We start from the raw sequence: 26,126 nt of genomic DNA, 5'->3' as shown, positions 1-26,126 counted from the left end.
AATTTGATAAAGCTTTCTTGCATATCTATCTTCTGTTGCATATACTCTTTGTTGTGCAAATACTTCTTATTACTGGGGAACTGTGGTCTCTCCTTCTCCCTGATTGTGGTTTTATCCATGAAAATTTGACTGAGTTTGCAGGAGGACTCAAAAAGAATCAAGTGCCTCTGAGAAAGAACAGAAATAGTTAGGATTGATTGACCATTATTCTGTTTTGGAGTGCTTCTATTTCTCAATTTAAAAAATCTATGGCACTTATATTTTGTAGGGGGGATTAGATTTCCTTTGTGCTTTGGTTCCCCTGCCATTTGAATCTTGTGTATTGATGCATAAGACTAAAATGCAACTTTCTCTCTGGTCTTGAATGTCCACTAGGAGAAAGAAAAGGTTCAGCAGTGCACATGACTTGACTTCTCTCTCCAGTCCCTGGGCTTTAGATTCATCTTCCTCACTTGATATGAATTTGGTGATGGCTTTATTCTTAGATATGGTGCTATGCAGTCTAGTTTGCCCCTTAGTAAGTATGTTTAGGATTGCAGCCTAAAGCTACAAACCTAACCACTTTCCAAAAACTAAGTCCTGATGGGCCATTGGAACTTACTTCTGAGTCAACATCATAGGACTGCACTGTTATTATTATTTTTAAATGAAAGCTGAAAATTCAGAGAAGGAGCTTAAAATATGAATGAGGACAAAGGTTTTCCCCCAGAGGGGGAGAGCAAGCAACTTTCATTCAGCTTAGAAGAAGGTAAGGTCTGAAAAACAGTGGTGAATGCAAGAAACAGAAACAATAAAAATTAAAATAAAATAATTAAATAAATCAATTGGAATTCTGCATTGTTGTTAGCTAAAGGATTAAGAAAGACACAAAAGAATATCTTGATGAGATTCTATGTAAATGTAGTGCTATGCAGAAAAAAGCCAATAATGTAACAAATTTTTAAAGAAATGAAGGCTGCCAAGCCTTAGGCGCCTTAATTCAATGTGCTAGGGAAATATGTTTTCATGTCACTTGAGGAGTCTCTAGTAAAGTATAATAAAATTTGTATTGATGGCATGTGGGGAGAAAAAACAGTATGCTTGCCTGAAAATTGCTCTAGTTGAGGGATTATTGATTTGTTTATGCAGCTGGCATTGCTAAGTCGATAGCGCCAATAAGGACCCTTAACATACACCTGTTATTTAACTTTGGCCTCAAGCCAACAATTATTAATTTCACTGGAGCAGGGGTTTTCAGAGGTTTTCCTCATGATCTTACCTAATTTTTTAAAATGCTTGAGCATCCCTTGCCCCCAATAATGTTCTAGTATTTTGAACAGCTGCACAGTGCTAACACTGGGATTTGCTGGTGCAACACCAATCATTAATGATTGTTCTCTCACCACTAGCACTTACTCATCACTAAAGTAGGATTGGCATCAGTACATGCCTGTCCTAGCTATCATAGAAAGATTGGCCAGCCAGCAGGTGGTGGCCACTAGTAGGTTGGCCCCAACCCTTTATTGTGGTAGTAGATGAGGGCTTCATTATTGGCAGGTGGCAGCAGTAGCAACAGCATTCTGTTGCTAGCCTCCATATTTCCCCCCTGCATTGTCTGCCCTCATGGGAAAGGGAGGAAATCTATCCAGGTAAGGAGGGTCTAATCAGAAACCACCTTTTGTAGGGTGATCAGATGCCACATTAGGACAGTGCTTCTGAACTTCTAATAGTTGTGCAGATTTTCTCATTCCTACAACAATTTGAGAAGACAAGCCGTGTGACAAAAAAGGGAATAGTTGAGTTTTTGAATAGATCGATAGGATTAGGAACATAGGAAGCTGCCATATACTGAGTCAGACCATTGGTCTATCTAGCTCTGTATTGTCTTCACAGACTGGCAGTGGCTTCTCCAAGGTTGCAGGCATGAGTCTCTCTCAGCCATATCTTGGAGAAGCCAGGGAGGGAACTTGGAACCTTCTGCTCTTCCCAGAGCGGCTCCATCCCTTGAGGGAATATCTTACAATGCTCACAATTATAGTCTCCCTTTCATATGCAACCAGGGTGGACCCTGCTTAGCTAAGGGGACAAGTCATGCTTGCTACCACAAGACCAGCTCTCCTCTCTACACACAGATTGTTCATAGATGAACCACAGGACAGAATACTTGCAGTGTTATATATTGATTATTGGGGTAAAGAGAAGTATTGAGTCTGTTCTCATGATCATTGAGTGGGTAGGACAAGTGTCCTACTCCTTCAGGAGCTATTAGCGCTCCCAATTTTCAGTCTTGTCTTGTAAAAAACCTAGGTAGGAGTCAAGGAGTGTAACTGTCTGTCAGGCATCAGCTGGGCAAGACAGCTTTTCCTCCTAACTCATTTAAATGCTGGGGCAGAATCTGGGTAGGGCATACGTGTTCTACCCAGCTGACACCTGACAAATAATCACACTCCCAGCCTCCTATCTAGGTTTTTACAAGCATACAATTGAAAACAGAGAGCACACACAGCTCCCAAAACTGGGTAGTTCATGTGAGCAGTCCTACTATTTAGGGGAGAAAACACAAATTAGACAGGAGAAACTCATGTATCTAAAAAAGAAGAGATTCAAAACATACAGTTTTAACTGGATAGAAAAGTTGTAGAACTCTTGTAGACAGATCGTTGGCTTTTGGAAAAGGTTCATTTTACAGATGAGAGTGTAGATCTGATAGTGGCGCTAATTTGGCAGTGAGAAGACTCTCTTAGAAGTCAGTTAAAGAAAGATCTGGGAAAACAAAGAGAAACATGCTGCCTAAACAAATGTAGGTGGAATGTATCTCATGGGTCAGAATTAAACAATATTTAAAAATAGTTATAAAATATAACTTTGCATATAAATTTGTATGACTCTTACATTAAACCAACCAAGACAAAGTGATGTCCTCCATCGTATCGTAACTTGTTGCATTTCTAGCATTACTTGGAAGAATTCAGTCTCTTCATGGTTGTTAACCCAGTCAACTAATTTCACAGGATGGTCAGTTACTGATTGTATTCATGGGAGACAGAGTAGGTTCACGCAATCTACTGCAAGTCACATGTTGGTACAATTCTGGACATGAGAGTGTGTGCAGTTTTGGACATGAGAGTGTGGGTGTGATAGCGGAACCTGTCCAAGTCCAATTCTGTTCTGCGTTACCGACATTTGCCCAACATTCTCGTTCAAATGCACACATTTCACATTCCAGCCTTTTTACTGACATGTTACCAGCCTGCTGACTTGCAGTGGGTCATGTGAACCTTCCCATAGTAACAAGGAAGCTACTCCAGTGGAGGGGTGGTGGAGGGGTGTGGGGAATGTGTGTTGTTATTTGCACAGGAGCAAGAGAAAGAGCCAATTTGAGAATACTTTGGTTTTTATCATATCCTAACCATGCTTATGGAGCAAAGACATGGTGGGGGAGAAGAAAGGAGAAGGGCCCATCGTCATTTCTTGTCCTAGCCCAATCCAACCTTGCTACACTCCTGGAAATAGCAATGGTAGTAAAACCTGCTGCAACAATATGCATTTCTTTAATGAGGTACTTGTGTCGAGGATGTTCTTCCTACCACCATTGCTGCTTTAGAGTTGTATCTCGCCATGTGAACTGCCTGGTTTGGGAATAATAGGTAGGCCTTTCTAGGCTTTCTGGAGGCAGAGCAAAGTCTTAGTGTAATAACTAATAAAATAAATGTTTGGAAATGACCCAGCTGAGAACATTTCATCAAATGAGAGTTTAGGACTTTAAAAATCTGGATTGCATTCTCTCTTATGTTCTTGCAAACTATATGATCTAGAGAAAAACATGGGTAGATTCATTTTGAAAGAATGCTACAACCAGCACAGGCAAGATATCCGTGTTACTCTTACTTTAGAACAATTCCTACCAAGAGGAAAAAATGTCATCAAATAAATTACAGTATACAAATTTGCAAGATCTCCTTGGAATATCGTCTTTTATAAGTTTCTTTCCCCACTTGCCTTACTATATTCATGTGTTGCTACTGGCATTGTTATTACAGATCTCCAGTAAACAACTTTTAAACAGTATATAGCGAAGTTCCTCATGACATTTTTTATTATTAGCCCAGTAAGTTCACTTATATTTCTTTCTAGAACACAAGAAATGTGTTAGGTAGGTTATGAATCTGCAGAGCTTGAGGCCATGACACAAGGTATTCCGTCTTTACAGTTAATGGATAATGCCATCTAGTGGCAAAAGCCATATGCAGATATGTACATCTGCCTTGATGTGTATATTAAAATTAGAAACCAATAGCAGTTCCTTCAGTGACTGGAACAGCAACAAAAGAAATGCCTCATAAGGCCCGTAGCCAGCCTAAAGGTTTAGGAGGTGTTGTAAAAAAATACCAAAAGTATTGACCAAAAAAGTGACCAAAAGTATAGGGGACTAGTTTTACCATCTTTGTTGCTCTCCATTATATTATAATACAGCTGCTTAAAAATTCTGGATCTCTCGGCAGCTTTCGATACTATTGACCATAGTATCCTTCTGGAATGTCTGAGGGAATTGGGGTGGGAGGCACTGCTTTGCAGCAGTTCTGCTCCTGCCTCACAGGCAGATTCCAGATGGTGTCTCTTGAACACTGTTGTTCTTCAAAATCTGGACTTTCCTATGGTGTCCCCTCAGGGTTCCATATTGTCTCTGATGTTGTTTAATATCTACATGAAACTGCTGGGAGAGATAATCAGGGGATTTGGTGCAGGGTGTTATCAATATGCTGATGACACCCAAATCTATTTCTCCATGTCAACATAATCAGGAGAAGGCATAACCTCCCTAGATGCCTGCCTGGAAGTGGTAATGGGCTGGATGAGGGATAACAAACTGAGAATGAATCAGATAAGATGGAGGTACTCATTGTGTGGGGTCGGAACCTGGGAGATGATTTTGGTCTGACAGTTCTGGATGCAGTCACACTTCCCCAGTAGGAACAGGTACGCAGTCTGGGGGTGCTTCTGGATCTGAACCAAGATCACAGTCGGGTAATGACAGAGAGGTTAAATTTCTAGATACACGGAATGACTGTGCCCTAGAACAGTTAGTCTTGGAACCAACCAGAGAGCAGGCGACCTTGGACTTAATCCTGAGTGGCACCCAGGACCTGGTGCGTGATGTCAGTGTCATCGGCCCTTTAGGGAACAGTGACCATAGTGTGATCAAATTCTGTATACATGCAGGGAGAGAATCACCAAGGAAGTCTAAGAGAGACACTTTGAATTTCAGAAGTGGAAACTTCTCTAAAATGAGTAGTATGGTGAAAAGAAAGCTCAAAAGGAAAATCAGGAGAGTCACTTTGCTCCAGAATGCATGGAGTTTACTCAAAGCGACAATACTAGAAGCCCAGTTAGATTGTATACCCAAAATGAGGAAATGTACCACTAAGTCCAGGAGGGTGCCAGCATGGCTAACAGGTACAGTCAAGGAAGCCATAAAAGAGATGAAGACTTCCTTCCAAAATCGGAAGGCCTGTCCAAATTGTGAGGAGCTCCAAAAGGATCTCTCCAAACTGGGTGAGTGGGCGACAAAATGGCAAATGCGGCTCAATGTTGGCAAGTGTAAAATGATGCACATTGGAACGAAAAACCCCAACTTCAAGTATACATTGATGGAATCTGGGCTGTCAGTGACTGACCAGGAGACAGATTTTGGGGTCGTGGTAGACAGCTCGTTGAAAGTGTCGACTCAATGTGCGGCAGCTGTGAAAAAGGCCAATTCCATTTTAGGGATCATTAGGAAGGGGATTGAAAATAAAAATGCTAAGATTATCATGCCCATATACAAAACTATGGTGCGGCCACAACTGGAGTACTGCGTACAATTCTGGTCACCACATCTAAAAAAGGACACTGTAAAACTGAAAAAGGTGCAGAAGAGGGCAACCAAGATGATCAGGGGCCTAGAGCACCTTTCTTATGAGGCAAGGCTACACCTGAGGCTATTTAGTTTAGAAAAAAGATGACTGTGGGGAGACATGATAGAGATCTATAAAATCATGCATGGTATGGAGAAAGTGGACAGAGAGAAATTCTTCTCCCTCTCCCATAACACTAGAACCAGGGGCCATCCCATGAAATTGATTGCCAGGAAATTTAGGATCAGCAAACGGAGGTACTTTTCCCCACAACACATAATCTGCTTGTGGAATTCTCTGCCACAAGATGTGGTGACAGCCAACAACCTGGATGGCTTTAAGAGGGGTTTGGATAACTTCATGGAGAAGAGGTCTATCATCGGCTACTAGTTGGAGGGCTATAGGCCACCTCCAGCCTCAAAGGCAGGATGCCTCTGAGTACCAGTTGCAGGAGAGTAACAGCAGGAGAGAGGGCATGCCCTCAACTCCTGCCTGTAGGCTTCCAGCGGCATCTGGTGGGCCACTGTGAAACAGGATGCTGGACTAGATGGGCCTTGGGCCTGATCCAGCAGGGCTGTCCTTATATTCTTAACTGTTATTAGTATGATCTCCATCCGGCTTACAGTGGTTTTTCCAGATGGTGGTTTATTCTGACATGAACATGGATTCTTATGGGTAATTTTGCAGATGGCCTAAGTGACATTCTTCACATTCTATAACTTCATTGCACAATCTGCATGTCAATCTTTTCATACCACCGTTGTTCAAACCTGATCACATAAAACCTTGTGTGAGGAGGAAAAGGTTTTATCAGCTTCAATAAAAAGCTGATTAAAAGGTGTTATCAGACAGGTTGGACCACAGTGCAACTTGTAGCTGTGGTTATCTGCAATGGTGGTGACATATCATAGGGTTGGCTCCTAAACGTATATCCCACATACCCCCTTACTGCACTTTTCCTCTAGCTTTCAGCTAGTGCTGTCTTTACATTTTAAAAAAGGCCAGTTTGATTGATATTACAAACTTTCAGCACCCCCCCCCTTAAGGTTTTATTGCTGTTTTATCCGAATTTCAGTCATTTATTCAACCTTTAGTGGAAGAAGCCTTCTCTCCAAATCCCTCCATTCTCTCTTGGTGACCTTCTGAATGATTGTTGCTTCTCTTTATTCAGTGGACAGGAGCTAAATCACATCAAAGGGGTGTCTGAGGAACGGTTCCCATATGACTGCTTGAGATTGCAAAGATTTAAATGGCAAAAGAAGTCAAACCTCAAAACTCAAAAGAGTGCATGGACAAAATCCCCTGCATCCATCTGGCTGAAATTCAGATGACCTCGCAAAGGTCTACCATGCATGAAGTTTTCATCCCATTCTGACAAGAATCAACAAAGTTATAAGGTACTTTTTAGTGGTTTTCCATTATAATTTATGGATGAAGCATCAGAGAAAGAGCTGAGGACACTTGAGTGTAGCAGAAGGAACTGGTGATGGCACCCTTTGTGCCCAGTTAGGTGTGGTTTAGGAGTTAGGAACACTCAAAACAAGAAAGAAAAATGATGGAAAGGGAAGAGGTATAAGTGGAAGAGTCCTGGAATGTGACAGAGTCTCTTCACTTGCGTGGGAGGCATATCAAGGGCAGAGGAGATCTGTCAAGTATACTAAAGGGGTGGCCTTCCATTGTGTGATTACCTGGGCAAAGATTCAACATCAAAAAAATAAAGAGGAGGAAATTGTGGTCACAGCACAGATGCCTGTATTTGGAAGTAAGTCCCACTATGTTCAATGGGACTTATTCCCAAAATAAGATTACATCTAAGCCTTGGGTGGCAGGGGGCGGGCAGAAGGAAAGGCTCTTTCATGAGGCAAGGTGAAGCAACAGATTTAGGTGGTGAATGTGTAACAGGGCAGCAAGTGTGGGTACCTCGCCACCTGTTACTGGTGTCACTCACCTGGCTGAGGCTACCACCCCCACCTCACCTCAGTTGTTACTGCCCCTAATTATGGGTTTCTCTTGAATTTCTTCTTTCCACTGACTCCAGGAGTGGAGCTATAATTGAACAGTTGTGTTCCGTGAACACGTGCCACTCACTACTAGGGGCTGCTCATCTGCTGCCTCTCCCTCCTCCCTTGGACCCCCCACTCACCTGCTACTTCACCTCCTCCTTTCCTCAGGCCTCCATGGCTCCTAAGCCTCCAAGAGCTGCAGTGGCTGGCTACAGTTTGCTCGGCTGCTGCATGCTATAAAGATGACATGGCCAAGTGACGGGCCGTGATGTCTTTATAGCATGCTGCAACAGTAGCCAACCGCTGTAATTCCTGGAGGCTTAGGAGCCATGGAGGAGGTAGAGGTAACAGAGGCAGAAGCCCAGGGGGTTGCATGGGAAGAGAAGTAGCAGATGAGATGAGGAGGCAGCCACAGGGCAGGTGCAGAGAGAAATGTGGCAGGTAGCTGGGGCCTGATAGCAGTTTCAGCAGTGGCAATGGCCACCACCTGATTTTGAACACAGGCCAATGTTATCATGGCACTGACTGACTCTGGCTGTCAGCATCTGGCCGTTCCCTGGCCCAGATGCCAGCCTCTTCCCCTCACCACCAGCCTTCTGGAGTACACCACGGTGGGGAGAGGTTGGCAAGGATATGGGGGGAGGATGGGGCAGTGTCGTCATCATCAGCTCTAGCTTAGGCGGCACGGCTAGCAAGAGGCAGCTCATTGCCATTCACCTCAACCAGCAAATGGCAGCAAACCAGCACTGAGAAAGGGGAACAATTCAGTGTGATTTATTAAGTAGTATTTCCAGAAAGTTATTTAAGTGATAAACAACATCCAGTGATCCAGGAGTCACTAAAGGCCACATCAGACTTGTTTTCCCCCCCAATTCCACAATGTTCTCTAACATTTTATCCCTGGTATGGAGAACAAATAGTGGGATGTAATGAGCCAGCACAAGAATCCTATGGGGGTTTGGGGGGAAAGGTTAAAAATTTGTTAAATATTGCATGCTTGCCCATTTCTTTTGTGGGTTGGGTAGTAGGTAGCACCCATCATGCCCTATTACCCAACCCACTTTGGTGTCCCCCAGAACTACCCATGGGGAACAATAGGGTGTTGAGTTCTCCATTGTTCCCAATGGTCGGAACAAGCTGCACTCACACAAGTTTTGCATTACAATTTGCAATGAATTTTGCAACCCTGACTTGAAAAACACTGCAGATTAGAAGTACATAGTAGAAATAATAAGAAACTTTATTTGTTAACCACTCCATAACAAATTGTTCTCTGGGCAGCTCACAATAGAGGATTAGAACATTACATACAATAAAGGGAGTCTGTCCCTCCCAACACAGATCTCAAACAAAGTCCAAAAATAGCCAAAAAGGATTCACTGACCCAGAATCCACGGCCAGCCACAGTGCCTATGCTGTAGTAAACATCATTAGCACAAGTTGCTCTCTCACACATAATTATGACTCCTTACCTCAGGGCTGCTCAACTGCTCAACCCTAAAGCTGTTTTGGGACCACAACTCCCATAATCCCCAGCCATAGCAATCAATAGCCAAGGATTATGGAATTGTAGACCAACATATGCAGGAGAGTCAAAATTGAGCTTACCTTACTTCCTAGCATGGAACAGCAGTCACAGCAGCACCCTTAGCACCAAGCTAGCCATAAGCAACTTCAGCCACATTTTGACTAAGTATACCTTGCAATGCAGATTGCAGAACATTCCAGAGCAGAGAGTGAAGCACAAGTAAGTCTCAAGGTCAGACATGGAGCCCATCACAACAATCACCAACAAATAGTATACTCTCTCTCTCTCTCTCTCTCTCTCTCTCTCTCTCTCACACACACACACACACACCTGCCACTGTCCATTTCTCGCCTCAACACTGTCTCACAAACAAACCAAATCACAACTCAAGGAAGGCAGAGTTCTGCCTTTGCCAGTGTGAGATCCAGCAAAACCAGATAGTTATGGCAGCAATAGCACAGCATATGATACTTGGTGCTGATAAAAGAAAAACACAAAATCAAATCTTCCTTCATGCCTTACTCCTCTCCTGATGTACCCTCTTCAAGAGGACTCTTGCTGCCTCCCAATCCCTTTCAATACATTTTGAAATCCCCTCCTTTTGTACTGCCTCCCCTCCCTTCTCCCAGCCAATGGGGGCACAGTTGTCAATGACAACACTTGATGTGTATGATAACATGCCAACCAGGAGCAAGGGGATCGCAAGCTAATCAGAAGCCAGTGCCAGAAAATCAATCAGCAAGGAAAACACAGGCCTCCAAAATGGTGCTTGGAACATCAAAATGTTTTGATAACATAGGGAGGATAACATAGAGTTGTTTTGTTTTGAGCTCGAAACAGGCCTTTTATTTTAAAGGAGTTCTGTTTGGTGATTGGAACACTCAAAATGGTGTATTTTGAGTCCACACATTTCGATAGAGCAGGGGTGGGGAACCTTGGTCCTCCAGCTGTTTTTGAACTACAACTCCCATCATCCCCAGCCAATTGTGACTGGGGATGGTGGGAGTTGTAGTTCAAAAACAGCTAGGGGGCCAAGGTTCCCCACCCCTGCGACAGAGCAACATTCTGCACATCCCTACTGTGGCCGCTAGGAAGAGTCAACTGGAAGTGTCCTCACTGATTTGTCAGTTATTCTCAGTGACACTTAATAAATACATAGTAAATTATTCATTTCCCCCCTCTTATGGTATCCACTTTATTAATATCTTTTTAAAAATTTATCTATTTATTATTTATTTTATTTATAAACTGCCTAACATCTTGATCTCATGGCGGTGTACACAACAATACAATAAATAAACTATAAATAAAGCTCAATTAAAACAATTTTAAATGCATAAAATAAAAATATTTTTAGCAAAAGGCCTGAGAAAGCAGGTGTGTCTTAAGTGATTTTTTAAAAGACAGCCAGAGATGGAGAAGCTCTTATATTGACAGGGAACACCTTCCATACCCTAGGGCAAACACAGAGAAGGTCCGGTCCCACATTGCCACCAAATGAGCTGGTGGCAGCCATAACCAAACCTCCACATGTGATCTCGATAAGCAGCAGGCTTCATGACAAAGAAGGTAGATTCTTAAATACCCTGGACCCAAGCCATTACAGACTTTATAGGTAAGAACAACCACTTTGTATTTTACTCGCAAACATATTGTCAGTCTGTACAGTTCTTTTAAAATTGGTGTCATACGGTCTCTTTAGGAGACCACAGAGACCAAACTGGCTGCTGCATTCAGCATCAATTGCAGTTTCTGAACCACACAAAAGGCGGCCCCATGTACAGCATATTACAGAAGTCTAACATGGAAATTACCAGCATATGTACCACTGTTTTGCGGTTGTTTCCTTCAGAAATGGGCATAGTTGTCATATCAGCCAGAACTGATAAAAAACACTCGTGGCACTGTAGAACCTGGCACTGAGGAACCAGAGAAAGGTTTGGGTCCAGGAGAACTCCCAAACTACATACCTGTTCTTTCTGGGGGAGTGTAACCCCTTCCAGAACAGGCAGACTTAAATCATTTCCTTAGTTTGCGTCCCCTAGCAATCAGTACCTTCATCTTATCTGAATTCAGCCTCAATTTGTTATCCCTCATCCAGCCCATTACTGTCTCCAGGCAGGCATTTAGGGAAGTTATGCCATTTCGTGATAAAGCTGATGTGGAGAAACATATCTGGTGTCATCAGCATATTGGTAACACCCTGTACCAAATCCCCTGATGATCTCTCCCAGAGGTTTCATGCAGATGTTAAAAAATATTGGAGACAGTATGGAGCATTGTGGGACTCCATACAGTAGTTCTCACTTTGAAGAGCAACAGTCTCCAAGTGATACTATCTGGAGTCTAATAGAGAGATAGGAACATTTTTTTTTTTTAAATGATGTTGGCATTCTGGAACTGTTTTGCCCTTCAAAACCTAATAAACTAGACTATCAATAAACTTTTATTAACACACAATATGTGAATGAAGAATCTTGTATTCAGGCTATATTTTTCCTGGCAAATCCATAGCAATGCTTTTCTTAAATTATACTGTTGATTATCTCAGTGTAAGCCTGAAAGGAAGCCTATAAATATTTGAATAAATAAACAAAACAACCATACTCTGCCCTGAGGGCAGAGTACTAAGTGATATTTTTGTCAACACATACTTTGTTGTGTTGTTACTTTAAGACTGAAATCTTCTACAGTGGGATATGCCAAACGGAACAGAAAGAGATTATTTCCAAGTAAATATGTATAGGGTAAGTGGTATAATTTGATCCCCCTCCTGTCTAGGTTGATTTCAGTGTAATATCTGGGTTGACAGGTAATTAGGTTACCATCAGTACTAGGCACCAGAGGTTGATCTGTGAATCAAGGTATGTATAACAAAGAAGTGAGGAGAATACAAATCTTTAGCTGGGATCCGAAACACAACCTGGCAGTGCAATCTGTGTTCCAGAACTTTTTAAATCTTGATTTTAGCTATGTCTGTCTACCTTGGGACATAGTCTTGTGCCAGCTTGTTTAGATTTTTAAAAGCCTGTTAATTAAAAAAAATGTCATCACAGGTACATACCACATGATGATTTCACATCTAATTAGACAAAAATTAAGTGCTAGCTAATCCATTGCAAATTAGACTGTGGGTGAGTGTTGCCTCCACAAGTCACACTCGCAGTGTTTGTGGCACTTCTGCTGTTATTCTTCTCAGATTTTAACAAGTGTGATGCCAAGAGGACGAAAGGAAAAAACAAGCATCTTGACAAAACAAAAATCCAGAATCTGAAGTAATAAGATGAATTTATAGGAAACCGCATATTTAAGATCAGATGGTGCATGTGGAGTTATGTGTGCAAAGCCCACGTCATTAGCTCAACAAGGTCATGATGCACCATTAAAACGGAATGTATTTTTAAAGAAAAACACACCAGGTCAAACAGCATAAAGGTGAAGCTGTATATATTGCTAAGAAACAATTAGATTTCTGGCATTAATAGGTTCTTGTGCAGTCTGCTCTGTGGACTGCCTCCTGGTTGCTACAGAAACAGCAGTGTATATGCACGTTTACGTATTATCTCTGTTCTGGAGATGTTAAAGTGCTGCAATTATTCTAGCTCAGGCCTGCACAACATAAGGCCCGGGGGCCGGATTTGGCCTGCAGGGACTATTTTACGGGCATCCAGGTATCCTGCAGTAACACAGGCGCTGGAAACTGCCTTATAGCACCATCCTATGCATGTTTTCGCAGAAATATGGTGTATTCATGGCGTACCTAGTGAGGTTTACTCCCATGTAAGCATGCCTAGGATTGCAGCCTGAAAGCAACGACAATTTAGGGAGAGGAGAGGACTGGGCATTTATTTGGGGCTGGCAGGCACTCCAGGGGCCCCACTGATTGAGCAGAGACAGGACCTATTTTCTGGCTGCTATCCTTGGTTAAAACTATGGGTCCATTGACAGGGGGAATAGATTCACAAGTAATCTGCTGGTGATCCTGTTGATGCCCTGGTGGAGAACTGGAACAGCAAGCTCACCAGGGCAGTAGACATGATTGCACCTAAGCGTCCTCTCTGTCCGCTTCAAAATTGGCCCCTTGGTATACGGAAGAACTACGGGGGCTGAAGCGGCGAGGTAGACGACTGGAGCACAAGTGGAGGAAGACTCATCTCGAATCCAACAGATTACAACATAGAGCACATTTGAAGATCTATGCTCTGGCAATATGGGCGGCAAAGAAGCGATTCTTTTCAGCCCGTATTGCGTCCGCAAGATCACATCCAGTGGAGTTGTTCAGGGTTATGAGAGGGCTAGTGAGTGCCTCTCCTCTCTTGAAACAGAATTTGGAACCATCTATTACCCTCTGTGACATGCTTAATGATTTTTGTGTGGATGAGATCTCTCCTATTCTGGCCAACATGGATTTAGACCTCACAATTACTGCAGTATCTGAATCCGAAGTGTCCAGTGACTCCTCTTATGTGGTTAGGCCAGATCAGTTTCAGTTTGTGACACATGAGGATGTGAACAAGCTGCTTGGAGCTATGTGGCCTACCACCTCTTCTCTTGACCCTTGCCTGACATGGCTAATACTATCTGGCAGGGAGGTTGTTGTAGAAGGCCTAGTACAGATCATAAATGCTTCTCTGAGGGAGGGCAGGATGCCTTCTTGCCTTAAGGAGGCAATTATTAGACCACTTCTGAAGAAGCCTGTCTTAGATTTCTCAGAGTTGAGCAACTATAGGCCTGTCTCCAACCTTCCGTGGTTGGGCAAGGTAATTGAGAGGGTGGTGGCCTCCGAACTCCAGGCAGTCTTGGATGATTACCTAGATCCGTTTCAGACCGGCTTTCAGGTGGACTATGGGGTGGAGACTGCCTCCAATTGGGAATTGACAGAGGAAGTGTGACTATGTTGGACCTTTTGGACCTCTCGGCAGCTTTCGATACTATTAACCATAGTATCTTTCTGGAGCGTCTGAGGAGGTTAGGAGTGGGAGGCACTGCTTTGCAGTGGTTCCACTCTTACCGCTCAGGCAGATTCCAGATGGTGTCTTTCGGGGACTGTTAGTCTTCAAAAACTGAACTTCAGTATGGTGTCCCTCAGGGCTCCATATTGTCTCCGATGTTGTTTAACATCTACATGAAAACGCTGGGAGAGATCATCAGGAGATTTGGTGCAGGGTGTTATCAGTATGCTGATGACACCCAAATCTTTTTCTCCATGTCAGCATCATCAGGAGAAGGTATAAACCTCCCTAAATGCTTGTCTGGAGGCAGTCATGGGCTGGATGAGAGGTAACAGGCTGAGGCTGAATCCAGATAAGACAGAGGTACTTATTGTGCCGGGTTGGCACTTAGGAGATGATTTTGATCTGCCCATTCTGGATGGGGTCACACTTCCCCAGAAGGAACAGGTATGCAGTCTGGGGGTGCTTCTGGACACAAAACTCTCCCTGGTGTCCAGGTTGAGGCAGTGGCCAGAAGGTGCCTTTTATCAGCTTCAGCGGATACGCCTGCTGTGTCTGTTGCTTGCGATAAATTACCTCAGTACAGTAGTACATCTGCTGGTCACCTCCAGACTTGACTACAGCAATGTGCTCTATGTGGGGCTGCCTTTGTATGTAGTGTGGAAACTGCAGTTGATCCAGAGTGCGGCATCCAGGTTGGTCTCTGGGTCATCTTGGAGAGACCATATCACTCCTATCTCAAAACATCTACAGTGGCTGCCAATAAGTTTCTGGGCATAGTACAAGGCTTTGGTTATAACCTCCCTAAACAGCTTGGGCTCTGGGTATTTAATAGAACGTCTTCTTCATCATGAACCCCACTGCCCATTGAGATCATCTGGAGAGGAGCATCTGCAGTTGCCATCTGCAGTTGCAGACTCCACAATGTCCCATGTAGCATTATGACATTATGGGGGGCATGTTAAGTGGCAGCTGCTGGCAGGAACAATGTTGCAGCTACTGGACCAGTAAGAATGGAAGAAACCCACATTCGCCACCACAGTAAGGTCACTAAAGGTAATCTTGCCAAACAAACATACCTCAGACTTGAAGCCAGCCCTGTGTGTAGCTATGCAGTTTCATGGAAAATGGAAGTTGTTCCTTGCATTTCCTATTCCCTAACTTCCCTGTATTCACCAAAGCAGAACTTACACATCCCTTCCAGAGGGGAGATGTGTGCATGCTGTCCTTGCACTGGAAGTTTGCATATTTCATTCTATCAATGAGCAGGAAAGATGGAAAAGTTCTGTTTTGGATAATGCAGAGGACTGGAACACAGGAGTGCACTTCCTTTTTTCTGATGAGTGTTCCTTAACATCTGAGAACATTGTGTGTATTTATGAGGATTAAAACCATGTTTTATTTTTAAAAGTACACTGAGATATCTAGGATGCCAAATTCTATACACAGTTTATTCACTGAATGGTGCATGCAATGAGGCATTGAATGGTGCATTGGATATATACACATACTGTAATGTTACACAGTAGTGTCATGTAGGATGTAAGGGCAATTGAGACAGGGGGTGCAGGTCTGATGTTGCCCTGCTGTTGCTTGTGGAGGTCAGCAGTCACCTCCTCCACGCCACCAGGCATGCAGTTGACTCACTGGGTGGCTGCAGAGAAGGCAGCAGGCAGGTGCATAAGCTGGTTCCTATCCTTATATCTTGCCCTAGGAGCTCCAACAACCTTCCTACGTCTCTGGTGTCATGAATGCCAAGAGCTCTGATCTTGCTTTAGCTTCCAAACTTGATTATAAATGGCTAGCAATAAACCTGTTGCTCTTGTTGGTCCACTCAGTGTTAAAATACACTAGAGTGTAAGTGTGCTCTCAGTGAATTGGGAAATGTAGAAAGACAAATAGACTTCATTTTTGGACACTTGTGAGGCAACATTTGGTTTCTATGTATCAAAATGCTGACAGGTATAAAAATTATAAATAAAAAACAACCTGACAAATATTCCAGAACTCACCCGGGGAAGCTAATATTTCTGGTTGGTATGTTTTATGGCTTAAAATTAATCTTTTCTTAATTTGTTGTTCACTAGAAGCAAATGTTTTCACCAAATACATTGGAGTACAGAATCCTTTCCTTGTATTCTATTTGTAGCAATGCAGTGTGCTGAAGGCCTCTGTGCATGCACAGCATTCATCACCCAGACTGGGAGAATCAGGTCCTCTTTCCCACTGATTTGAGAGCCACAAATTATCCTCCATCTTGTTTGCAACTTGGCCACATTAGCCAAGAAGTGTGTAGACTGCTTTTCTAAAATATTGCCATTGATAGAAGGACAAGAAGCAATAGATTTCTGTTACATAGGTGGGGGGTGGGGGAGATTTACAGAACAGTATTTTGTAGCTGCTTCCCTAGTGTCTCTTTGTCGGGTTAATTAAGACCTTTATTGAAAAACAACTCAATTTCATTCTCTCCTTTCTTCCTTCCCTCTCTACCCTCCTGACTCCACTCCCACCTTCTCTACAGAATCCTCCTAAGGACAACGTTCTAAATAACAAAACTGATTATCAGATATCAGATAAGATACAACTAGTCCTATAGTGCAGTTATGCTAATATTGTTGCTACACTGACATAAGTCAGTGTAATTCAGTTGGGATGTTGTACTTACCTAGTGCAAGGTAGCATGACAAATCAAGAGCAGTAAATAATCTCAGAAAGGTGCAACTCCTCCAGACACTCCTCCCGCCCATGGCAACACTGCCAGTGTACACCAATCACAGGACAGGGCTAGGGAGGGTAAGGCTTGCTTCAGTGGCATTATACACCAATTACAATCACAATAAATCTTATGTACCAGGCAGCATCAGATGTTTGTTGGAGATGCCAATCGCATTGGGCAGGATTTCTCCATATATGGTGGGACTGCAAAGAAGTCAAATTTTTTTGGCTTAGTATAATGCAAAGTATATTTGAAACGACAGGAGATTGTTTGGACTGTAAACCCCAATGTTTACTTTTAATGGATTTAAGAAGCTCAGTTTAAAAAATTAAACAGAAGGATGGTTGGTAACTATTTGGTAGCAGCAAAATTGCTGATGAAGTGGCATAAGAAGATATGGGGGTTATGCTTATGGAGAAAATAAGTGCACTCATTAAATTTAAAAAATGGGAAAGTTAAAGAGCTATGGCTATGTTTGAAAGTGAGTGGAATACATTTTGAAGGTTTTTGAATAAGAACAGTCAAGAAATTTTAAGTGAAATGATACTGTCAATAGCACAAGAAATAATAATATGGTCTTTAAAGATGGTCACTTCAGGTAGCCAAGAGAAAATTATAACCAAGTAGGTCAAATAATTCTACCTCATATGTAATTTTTCTTGTTCCTTTTTCTGTATGGAAGCTTGGCTGGAACATTCTTTTAAAAAATCTCACACTCTGTGTGTATGCTAAGTATGGGAGTGATATGGTCCTGCAGTGTTATGAATTCTAAGGTATATTTCAATGTATATTTTATCTTAGTTAAAAAGAATGGGGGGGGGAATGAAGTTCACAAGTAAGAGTAATAAGGGCTGATACAATATTAGTATGGGAATAGATATATGAAACGGGGATTTGCTGTGGGAGAAGTTGCCATTTCGATACAGCCGAAGTGTGTCTAAGAGGCAACACGATCAGAAGGCCAGGGCAGGGGCAGCTCAAGCTCTTCAGGTGGCTGAAGTTCAGCCCCTGAATATGGTCTCTGTGGCCTTCCCTACTGCTGCTGTTGATTCTGCTGCAAAAAATGCTGCAGCAGCCCCCTTGCTGGTGCTCTTGGAGACAAAGCTGTTGGTAAATGCCGCACCACCCTCCCACCAAATACTATCTGTATGCCACATTTCCTTCTCTTCCTCTTACTTGCACAGGGAAGGAATGGAAGAGCAAATGCAGGAGAGGAGAGGAGGGGCCAGAATATTTTCCCCAACACTCTCCTTTCTTCCACTTTTTCTTCTGCTCAATCCCCAGAATTAGGAGGAGGTGAGGGATGGTTATTTGGTATTTATAGTGTGGCAATGCATATCTGCTGCTGAATCTGTGCACTTTCCAATCTGTACTTGAGATGACCATCGCAGTGCATAGTGGAAAGTTGGCTGTCTTTAGGAAGATATAGTCTGAGCTGCCTTAAATAGCATAGTACGTTGAATAAAACAGTCTTTTGTTTGTTCAAAATAAATATTTTACAAGAGAGATAGCAATTGTAGCAAACAAGATCATACAGTTGGATCCTAAGTAGGTTTGCTGAGAGTTCAATGGAACACTATCTTAGGTACAGTACATGTGCTTACGGACTGTTGCATTAGAGGGTGCTCACTTCTCTAGTCTACTCTCTTTGTCCTTGTGAGACAGAACAATAAAGCAGTAACAGCACTATGCATATATAATAAAGGACATAACCCCAAAACATTTACACTTACATCCTGTTATAGGGCATACACAGTCTTCCCAATAGCTAACCCCTCTGCTTACATCAGATAACCATTTTACATATTTATCTGGAAATTTAAAATGGTCAGGTTTTAGCTCAGCTGTAATGTTTTTCCCCTAATTCAATCCCCCCTGTTTAGTAAATTTATGTTTGAAAGCTCGGCTGATTGCATCCTGAGGACTACTATTCGAGATTAAGTGATATTACATACATTTAAGCCATTGTTATAGCCAGGCTTCTCTAAACAAACAGTCCCAAATGGCTACTATAAAAGCATCATTGAACTTTTGCCATTAATGGAAATTGCTGACTTTAGAGAACTCCCACATCCTGATTCTGACAGCTTAACAAGATGGATTTGAGCTAGTTTATTTTTAAATTCTATTCTTCAAATCTAGCAATTTCTGACAATATCTGTAACAAGACAGATTACTGATCTTCAACAGATGGCTCTCAGCATAGTTCAAATCAGTGAGATTATTATACCAACTATTATTTATTTACTTATCTATCCATCTACTACATTTTTATACCGCCCCACACAAAAGTGTCCCTGAGTGGTTAATAAAGTTTGTTTCTTTCAGCTTCTTGATTGCTTACATTGACAGGCAAAACAATGTTACATCACTATGACAACAAGTAGTGAGACTGGGATATGGAACAGCTTAAAAAGGAAGATGTGATAAATCTGAGCATGATTATCATTCTATTGGAGCCAGAGAGAGCTGTTTTGCCCTTAGGCAAAATATTGGTTGTATAACAAAAGGTCTAAAGTTACCATTGTCAGCACAATGTCAGCTAGTTAACACTGATGATGTGAGAGGGTTGAGGCCAAGGCTAGTGAAGGCCACTTTTACCCTCTTTTCTCCGCAGCTGTGTTAGGCATCATCATCTGAATTTCTCAAGAAGCAAACACATTATCATGAAGTAGTTAAGGAAATGTGGCATCATGGGGAAAAATCTGGTTCACTTGCTATTGTTATTCCCTTGCTATTGCTATTCTCTTACACCTGTTTTCTCAGGCTTTTAATTAAAATTAACTTTAAACTGTTCACTTGTCTTTATCCTGTGATATTATTTTAATGGTTTCACTTTGTGAATTGTTTTTGTTTTTTATTCTGTGAAGGTGTTTTAATTGTTTGTTTTTTATTTTTATATTGTAAGTTGTATTATGTTCACTGCCTATAGTTGTATATATCAGGCAGTTTATAAATATGACAAATAAACAAACAAACAAATCAATATTGCCCACCATGTTTTGCTGGTCTTTGGGACTGAGGGAATTCTGGTGGCAGCAGCCAGAGATGTGGATTTTCTTGATCTACTCTGGAGTAAGGGGCCTTGAGGAAAGTGTTCTCCCTTACTCTGGGGCTGGTTTTGCCTTCTGTTGTGCCTTTGTTACTTTTCTGTCAGTAGCGGCAGGTGAGGGCAGCATGGGTGTGGTGGTGGTGGGGGCAATGACACTTTAAAAAATAAATCAGCAGGTGCTTCCCGGCGTTAGGGCAGCACCTTCAAGCTGCCTCAGCCAGCAGCACTCTGCCTGGAATCCCGTGCAGGTAGAGTTGCCATGCCCCACCGAAATTCTGGGTTTCACCCAGCTTTTAAGCATTTCACTCAGATTGCTAAACCCATCCAGATTTGCCTGGATTTCAGCATTCATTAAAAAAAAAAAAAAAAAGCTACACTCTAGCTCTTGTAGAAGCAGAGTTATGGAGCAAAACATGCAGTCACTATTCTGCTCAAAAATTATTTTTCACTTTATATAATATGCAATTTAGGCACCCGGATTTAGAAAGCCAGAATATGGCAACCCTACGTGCAGGGCAGCAGCACTCTGCCCAGCATACCAGCGGGGCAGTGGTCATGGTGTGGCCCTGGCTTCTGCGTTTGTGCAGAGGCTCCACACACGTGCAAGGGCCACGCCTCCGCCCCACATCTCCCCCCCCCCCCCGGTCAGAGTGCCACTGTCCCACACGGGATTCCGGGCAGAGCGCAGCTGCTTGTGGCAGCTTGCAGGTGCTGCCCTAACACTGGTAATCACCTGCTTTTTATTTTTAAAAGTGCTGCTGCACATCCCCCCCCCCCGTGCTGCCTTCACCGGCCACTACTGCTTTCTGTATTATTCTGAATTTTCTTTCTTTATTTATTTATTAATGACAGTAACAATTAGGTCCAGGGTACTTAAGAGACTGCCTTCTTTGTCATTAAACCTGCCGCCTATTAAGATCATCTGGAGAGATCCGGTTAAGCTTGCTGCTGGTGGCAACTCAGTGCCAGGCCTCCTCTGTCACTGCCCCAGGGCTTTGGAATACACTCCCTGTCAAAATAAGAGCTTCTCCATCTCCGATTGCTTTTAAAAAGACCCTTAAGACACACCTGTTTTCTCCGGCTTTCAATTAAAACTTTTTAAAAAACTGTTTGTTTTCCTCTGTGAATTGTTTTTATTCTGTGAAACCGTTTTAATTGTTTGTTTTATTTTTATATTGTAACTTGGATGATGTACACTGCCATATATATATATATATATACACACACACACACACACACACACACACACACAAATATATAAAATCAGGCGGCATATAAATATGATAAATAAACACAGTAAACATCAATCAATCTAAGGGTTTGTAGCGGATTACCAAGCCTTTGTCTCAGAGCAAGCCCATGTGAGAAAACATGGACACTTACACATAGTGAGAAAATTGGTAGATTTGCTGGACATGTTGCACCAGAGAAAACCTAGTTCTTCTTTCCAGGGTCAAAAATCCATTCAAAGAGGCTTTTTAAAATTGCAAAGAACAAAAAGCTTTATTTACAATACTACAGATGGCTTCCGTCTGAGGCTTTTTCCACTTTTAGTTAGAGGTAAAAGAGATACTCAGTAGGTTACAAGAATACTTCAAAAAAGCACCCCAGATGATATAGGGGGGACAGCATACTTTAAAAATCATGGTTACCCAGTTGCAAAGGACATGGATGTAAGAAAATACAAAAACACCTTCAAAAGTTTACAGAGTCTTTTGCAACACCCTGGGTGGATAGGCTCATGCTAGCATTTCTTAGCTAAGTTGCATTATAGGTAAACAACAATAGAACAGTAGCAGGGATATACAGAGCACACAAAAGAAATATAAGTTTCTAATGCAAAATCTGACTAACAAACTGTTCCCTAGGCTGGATTCCTCTTTACTTGAAAACTCACTTATCACCTGATGAGAATCAAGCTTCCTGCAATCCTGTCTTTCAAGGATCTGCAGTTCTCTCTGCAGCCAAACTCCATAGTTACCATCCTGCTCTCACCCCCAACCTGCTCCTTTCCTCACAAAGAGACCTTCTCTTGGGTCTCTAGATCCCACCACCTGGTGGGTTGACAGGCTGATCCCTGGAGTTCACCAACCTGTCAATCAGGACAAGGTTCACTTCCAGTTAACTCTTTAGGGGAGAGGAGGGACTAGTCAGTGGTTGATCGTCACAGGATTAATGTGCGAGGGATACACTTAAATGCTTAGAGCACCACAAACAATTATGATATCCGAGGTTTGATTTTGCAGAGCTTTTATTTTGTATTTATTTTGTAATTATTTCTTCACAACAGGGACTGAGTAGTGTGTTAGTAAAAGTGAGGTCATATATTAGTGGTTTTATGTGTATTTCCTCCCCCCATTGTGGGCAGCTGTATTTTTAACTATGGTTTGGAGTGTTAGTGATGTAGTTTCTTAGATGGCTAGGAAATGTCGTTGGTTGACATGAGCATTGTGAAAAGGAAAGGAGGTAGAAACTTGAAACACAGAACATTACTGACTGCTTGCTTTACCTTCTATTGACAACAGTTATACTTATTGTAAGGATAATTAAAGGTAATTAAGCTTCTGTGGTGGTGGTTTTCTATAGGGGAATGGAGTGTATGTCACGTCTCCATTTTCCAAATCCTTAAATAATCTGGAAAATGAGATGTGGGTTTTAGAGCATGAGCAAGCACTCCATGGCACACACTTGGAAATTATATAGATGGGAACGAAGGCTCAGAAAATACTAGCTTGCCTAAGGCTACAATCCTACTTGGGATTGTACTTGGGAATACGTCATAGAGAAATAAATGGACTTACTTTGGAATTACCATGTTTAGGATTGCACTTTGCATTGGTTTAAGACATTTGCAGTTGAGATGAGATTTGACTTGGGGCTTCCCAGCTCAGATGTAACCACTATGATCCAAAAGTTCTCATACATTCACTCCAATTCTTTTATAGTGCACTGCTATGCATGTTTATATGGAAGGAAGTTCCACTATGGAGTTGACTGCCTTGGGTTATTGTGTACAGGGCAGCACTCTCAGGTCTTGGCCATCAGGTCTTGGCCATCTTCACTCTTGGCCAACCTAGTCAGCATTTCTGACTTCTCCAACACTTTTCTTCCAAATAGCAAAGAACCCCTTCTTTTATTTTCCAAGCTACCCTCTCCTTTCATCGATCCCAGGCTTTCTCTGTGTTTCCCCCCATCACTTGGCCTTTTCTATATATTACTTTCATAGGTTATTTTAAAAACCAGACCAAAAGAAAACAGTATACTCCCTGTTCCAACCTCCGTCTCATCCAGCCACACTGCCACTGGGCTCCCTGTAGTCTCCTTACTTCCTGGGATATTGTTTCACTGCATTTTCCAGCTTCCAAATTCATTCTTAATGCTGCCCTTTATTTCCCTAAGTTCTTTATGAAGTGGTCTCGTTATCCATGCAGAGATCTGGACAGTTATGAACATTCTATGGCTGATTTTGCACAGTAGGTACCATGTTTGTGAACATTCCAAGTAATCATATTACATTAGAAATTGGTGCACAAAACTTATTTTGTCATGCTTCATCCAAAAATCGCTCTGCAGGCTCTGCTTCCCTCCTTGGCTTGGAGGAACTAAGGTGGCCAGGAGGGGACCGTATTGGGATCCCAAGCCAGCAGGGGCAGTGCAAGAGGAAAAGTCTGCAATTCTGTGCATACATATATGCGAATAATCCAATTGAAATTAACAGGACTTGTGTGTAAACATAAATAGGGTCAGGATGCTTCTCAGACTGATTGTATGTGCCAACATACAATGTGTAAGACTATAAGAGGAGAAGAAATAGCTGGGCAGCAGAGCACAGAACTGTAAACTGTAGTAATAACAAAGGACCCTAAAGCAGTAGTAGGTTGTGTGATTTTGAGATTGTGAGCCCTTTGGGGACAGAAGACCATCTTATTTATATATAATTTATTTTTCTATGTAAACTGCTTTGAAAACTTTGGTTGAAGAGCTGTATATAAATATTTGTAGTGGATGGGGGCAAGGATAATCTACATATAGTTATGGGCCCAGAAAATCCTGTTGGCACCTACTGAAGGCAGGCTCAGTAAGCATAGGTGGTGGTGGTGCAGTGAATGCAGCATGCATGCATGCAGTGAACCCCTGCATAGGGCTAAATTTGTCACTCCTAAATTCTGCGCAGCGCGTCTACTACATTGCTAAAACGAGATTTTATGATATGGCCAGGCCTCAAACTCACCTCCAGCCATACAATTCCTTCCTTCTCTTTAATCTCAAAATGTGTCTAGTACGGATGAAAGTAAATGCTGGGGGTATTGCCTTGATGAACCCTGAGTGCCGTGGGAATAATATTCGTTCACAGGGCCTACCTGCAGTTATTTTACAAAATAAGAGGGGCTGGAGTTCAAACTTCACGGAAAAAGTTATCCTTCCGACCTGGCCATTCCAACGCTAATTTCACACACGTCTGCGACTGCAGTACCTAGGAAAATGCCATGTGCACATGCCCAGACACGCCCTCTTCTTCCAGCAGTTCTTGATACTCGTGCTTTAAAGAGGTGGTATCTTTCCCCCCGTCCTGTTCTCTGCTCTGACGTTTCGGAATGGAAGTAAACAAAATGAAATGTCTTCAAATTCCAGCTGTAAAGCCTGGCAGAGCGAACAGCTTCTTGACTTGAACCAGGAGCCTGAAGAGCACCTGTCTGTTGCACAGCTATGCTCAGCACCGGATAAGAAGTGCCCAGAAAGAAACAGTGCCGAATTCGGATAACCGAATCTAGGCAAGGATTTGAACCCAAGTCCGCAGAGAGCGGACCGAGCACCCCTCCCGCCCACGCGGCGGAAGCAGCCGCCCTGTCTAGCAAGAATCTCAAGCCTTTCCCCGACGCTGCCTGGAGCTTGGGGACGGGGCTTTGACCGCCTCAGTCTTTCACACGGTGGGAGGAGCGACCAGGGAGGCTGCCGCCGGTGGGTCCCACCTGCAGTTAATGTGTGTGAGGAGGAGCGGCCAGGGCGAGGGCAAGCTTTGCTCGTGCTGCTGCTCGGAAGGCGCCTTTTCCTCGCCCTTAACGCGCGCTTTCGGGCTCTCCAGGTCCAGCTCCTTTCCCGCTTTCCCCTGGGGCGGCTTGCTAGTTGCCACTGCTGCTCCCGTGACCACCGCCGCCGCCTTCTTCTCCTCAGGCTTTCCTCCACTTTCTGCCGCCTTGTCCAGCCATGGAGGCGTCTGCAGCTGGGGACGAGCAGGGCAGTACCCCCGAGCCCACCATCGTGCAGCCTGCCGGGACCACCCACCCGCCAGCCTACCCGTCCCGGGACCCGCAGCAAGGGGAGCAGTTGCGCATCGAGGAGGACGCGCAGTTTAGTGAAGAGCTGGAGGACAGAGGTGAGCCTCTTCATCTGCCCTATCGCCCGGCGTCCCCCAGGTAGAGGGGCCACTTTCACACACGGCCCCCTTTCCTCTTCTCGCTCCCCCACTTGCCTGGCTTGGTTTTCGAAACATCTCGAGGTGTCGCCCTCTTCGACATGGCCAATCGCTTCTCGATGACTCCAAAGCCCACCTCGCTCGTCTTGAGCTGCCTAGCATTTACCTTGCCGGGGAGCCACTGCAGCCTCCACTTAAGCTTTGCATCTCCAGAGACCCCCTAACGGGCAACCTAGTCCTTGCCAATTCATACTACCACTCCATAGGCAGCACTTTCCCCAACGAAATTCTGCGATCTTGATTCTGTAGCTTCCATTCCTCTGCTTATCTCCTAGGGTTGCCAACTCTGACTAAAGCTATTTTTGGCATATTCCCTATTCCCATCCCCGCCTGCAATATTTTTCACAATATGCACATCTGAAGGCTTGTGTTTAGTAACTGCCTGCAGATTGATGCCAGTTCCTTGAGATGCCAGGCCAGGTGGCAATTAGCACCTGACATTAGCACCTTTTAGGTTATTTTCTTTTCTTTATTTCCATCTCACATTGCTCCCTATAGTTGGAACTCATTTACATCTGCATTATATTTT

At 43.1% G+C, this 26,126-nt stretch overlaps 2 protein-coding genes and 1 long non-coding RNA gene across 7 annotated transcripts in view; 2 read left to right on the top strand and 1 right to left on the bottom strand.

Annotated features, from left to right (window-relative positions):
• LOC128326591 (uncharacterized) overlaps positions 1-19,936 on the top strand; it is a 74,679-nt gene extending 54,743 nt beyond the window's left edge. The window contains exons 6-7 of the long non-coding RNA XR_008308126.1: positions 7,045-7,270; positions 19,690-19,936. This is a non-coding gene — a long non-coding RNA (uncharacterized LOC128326591). The remainder of the gene's footprint in view (positions 1-7,044; positions 7,271-19,689) is intronic.
• Positions 1-25,799, bottom strand: part of ACMSD (aminocarboxymuconate semialdehyde decarboxylase) — a 78,611-nt gene extending 52,812 nt beyond the window's left edge. Inside the window, exon 1 of one of the 2 annotated variants that reach the window (XM_053253652.1) lies at positions 25,595-25,799. In XM_053253652.1, the coding sequence (XP_053109627.1) occupies positions 25,595-25,699 (105 nt within the window). In that variant the 5' untranslated portion in view covers positions 25,700-25,799. Of the gene's footprint in view, positions 1-24,598; positions 24,735-25,594 lie in introns of those variants that run through there. The other variant, XM_053253668.1, reaches the window with a different exon arrangement.
• The window catches only part of TMEM163 (transmembrane protein 163), a 141,004-nt gene continuing 139,609 nt past the window's right edge, over positions 24,732-26,126 (top strand). Inside the window, exons 1-2 of one of the 4 annotated variants that reach the window (XM_053253701.1) lie at positions 24,732-24,896; positions 25,297-25,498. In XM_053253701.1, coding sequence (XP_053109676.1) covers positions 25,330-25,498 — 169 coding nt within the window. In that variant the 5' untranslated portion in view covers positions 24,732-24,896; positions 25,297-25,329. The other 3 variants (XM_053253684.1, XM_053253695.1, XM_053253712.1) reach the window with 3 other exon arrangements.

Source organism: Hemicordylus capensis, chromosome 1 (assembly GCF_027244095.1).
Source record: "Hemicordylus capensis ecotype Gifberg chromosome 1, rHemCap1.1.pri, whole genome shotgun sequence".
In the NCBI taxonomy this organism is placed as follows: domain Eukaryota; kingdom Metazoa; phylum Chordata; class Lepidosauria; order Squamata; family Cordylidae; genus Hemicordylus; species Hemicordylus capensis.
The sequence above is the reverse complement of the archived record's forward strand: the minus strand, read 5'-3'. Positions and strand labels throughout refer to the sequence as shown.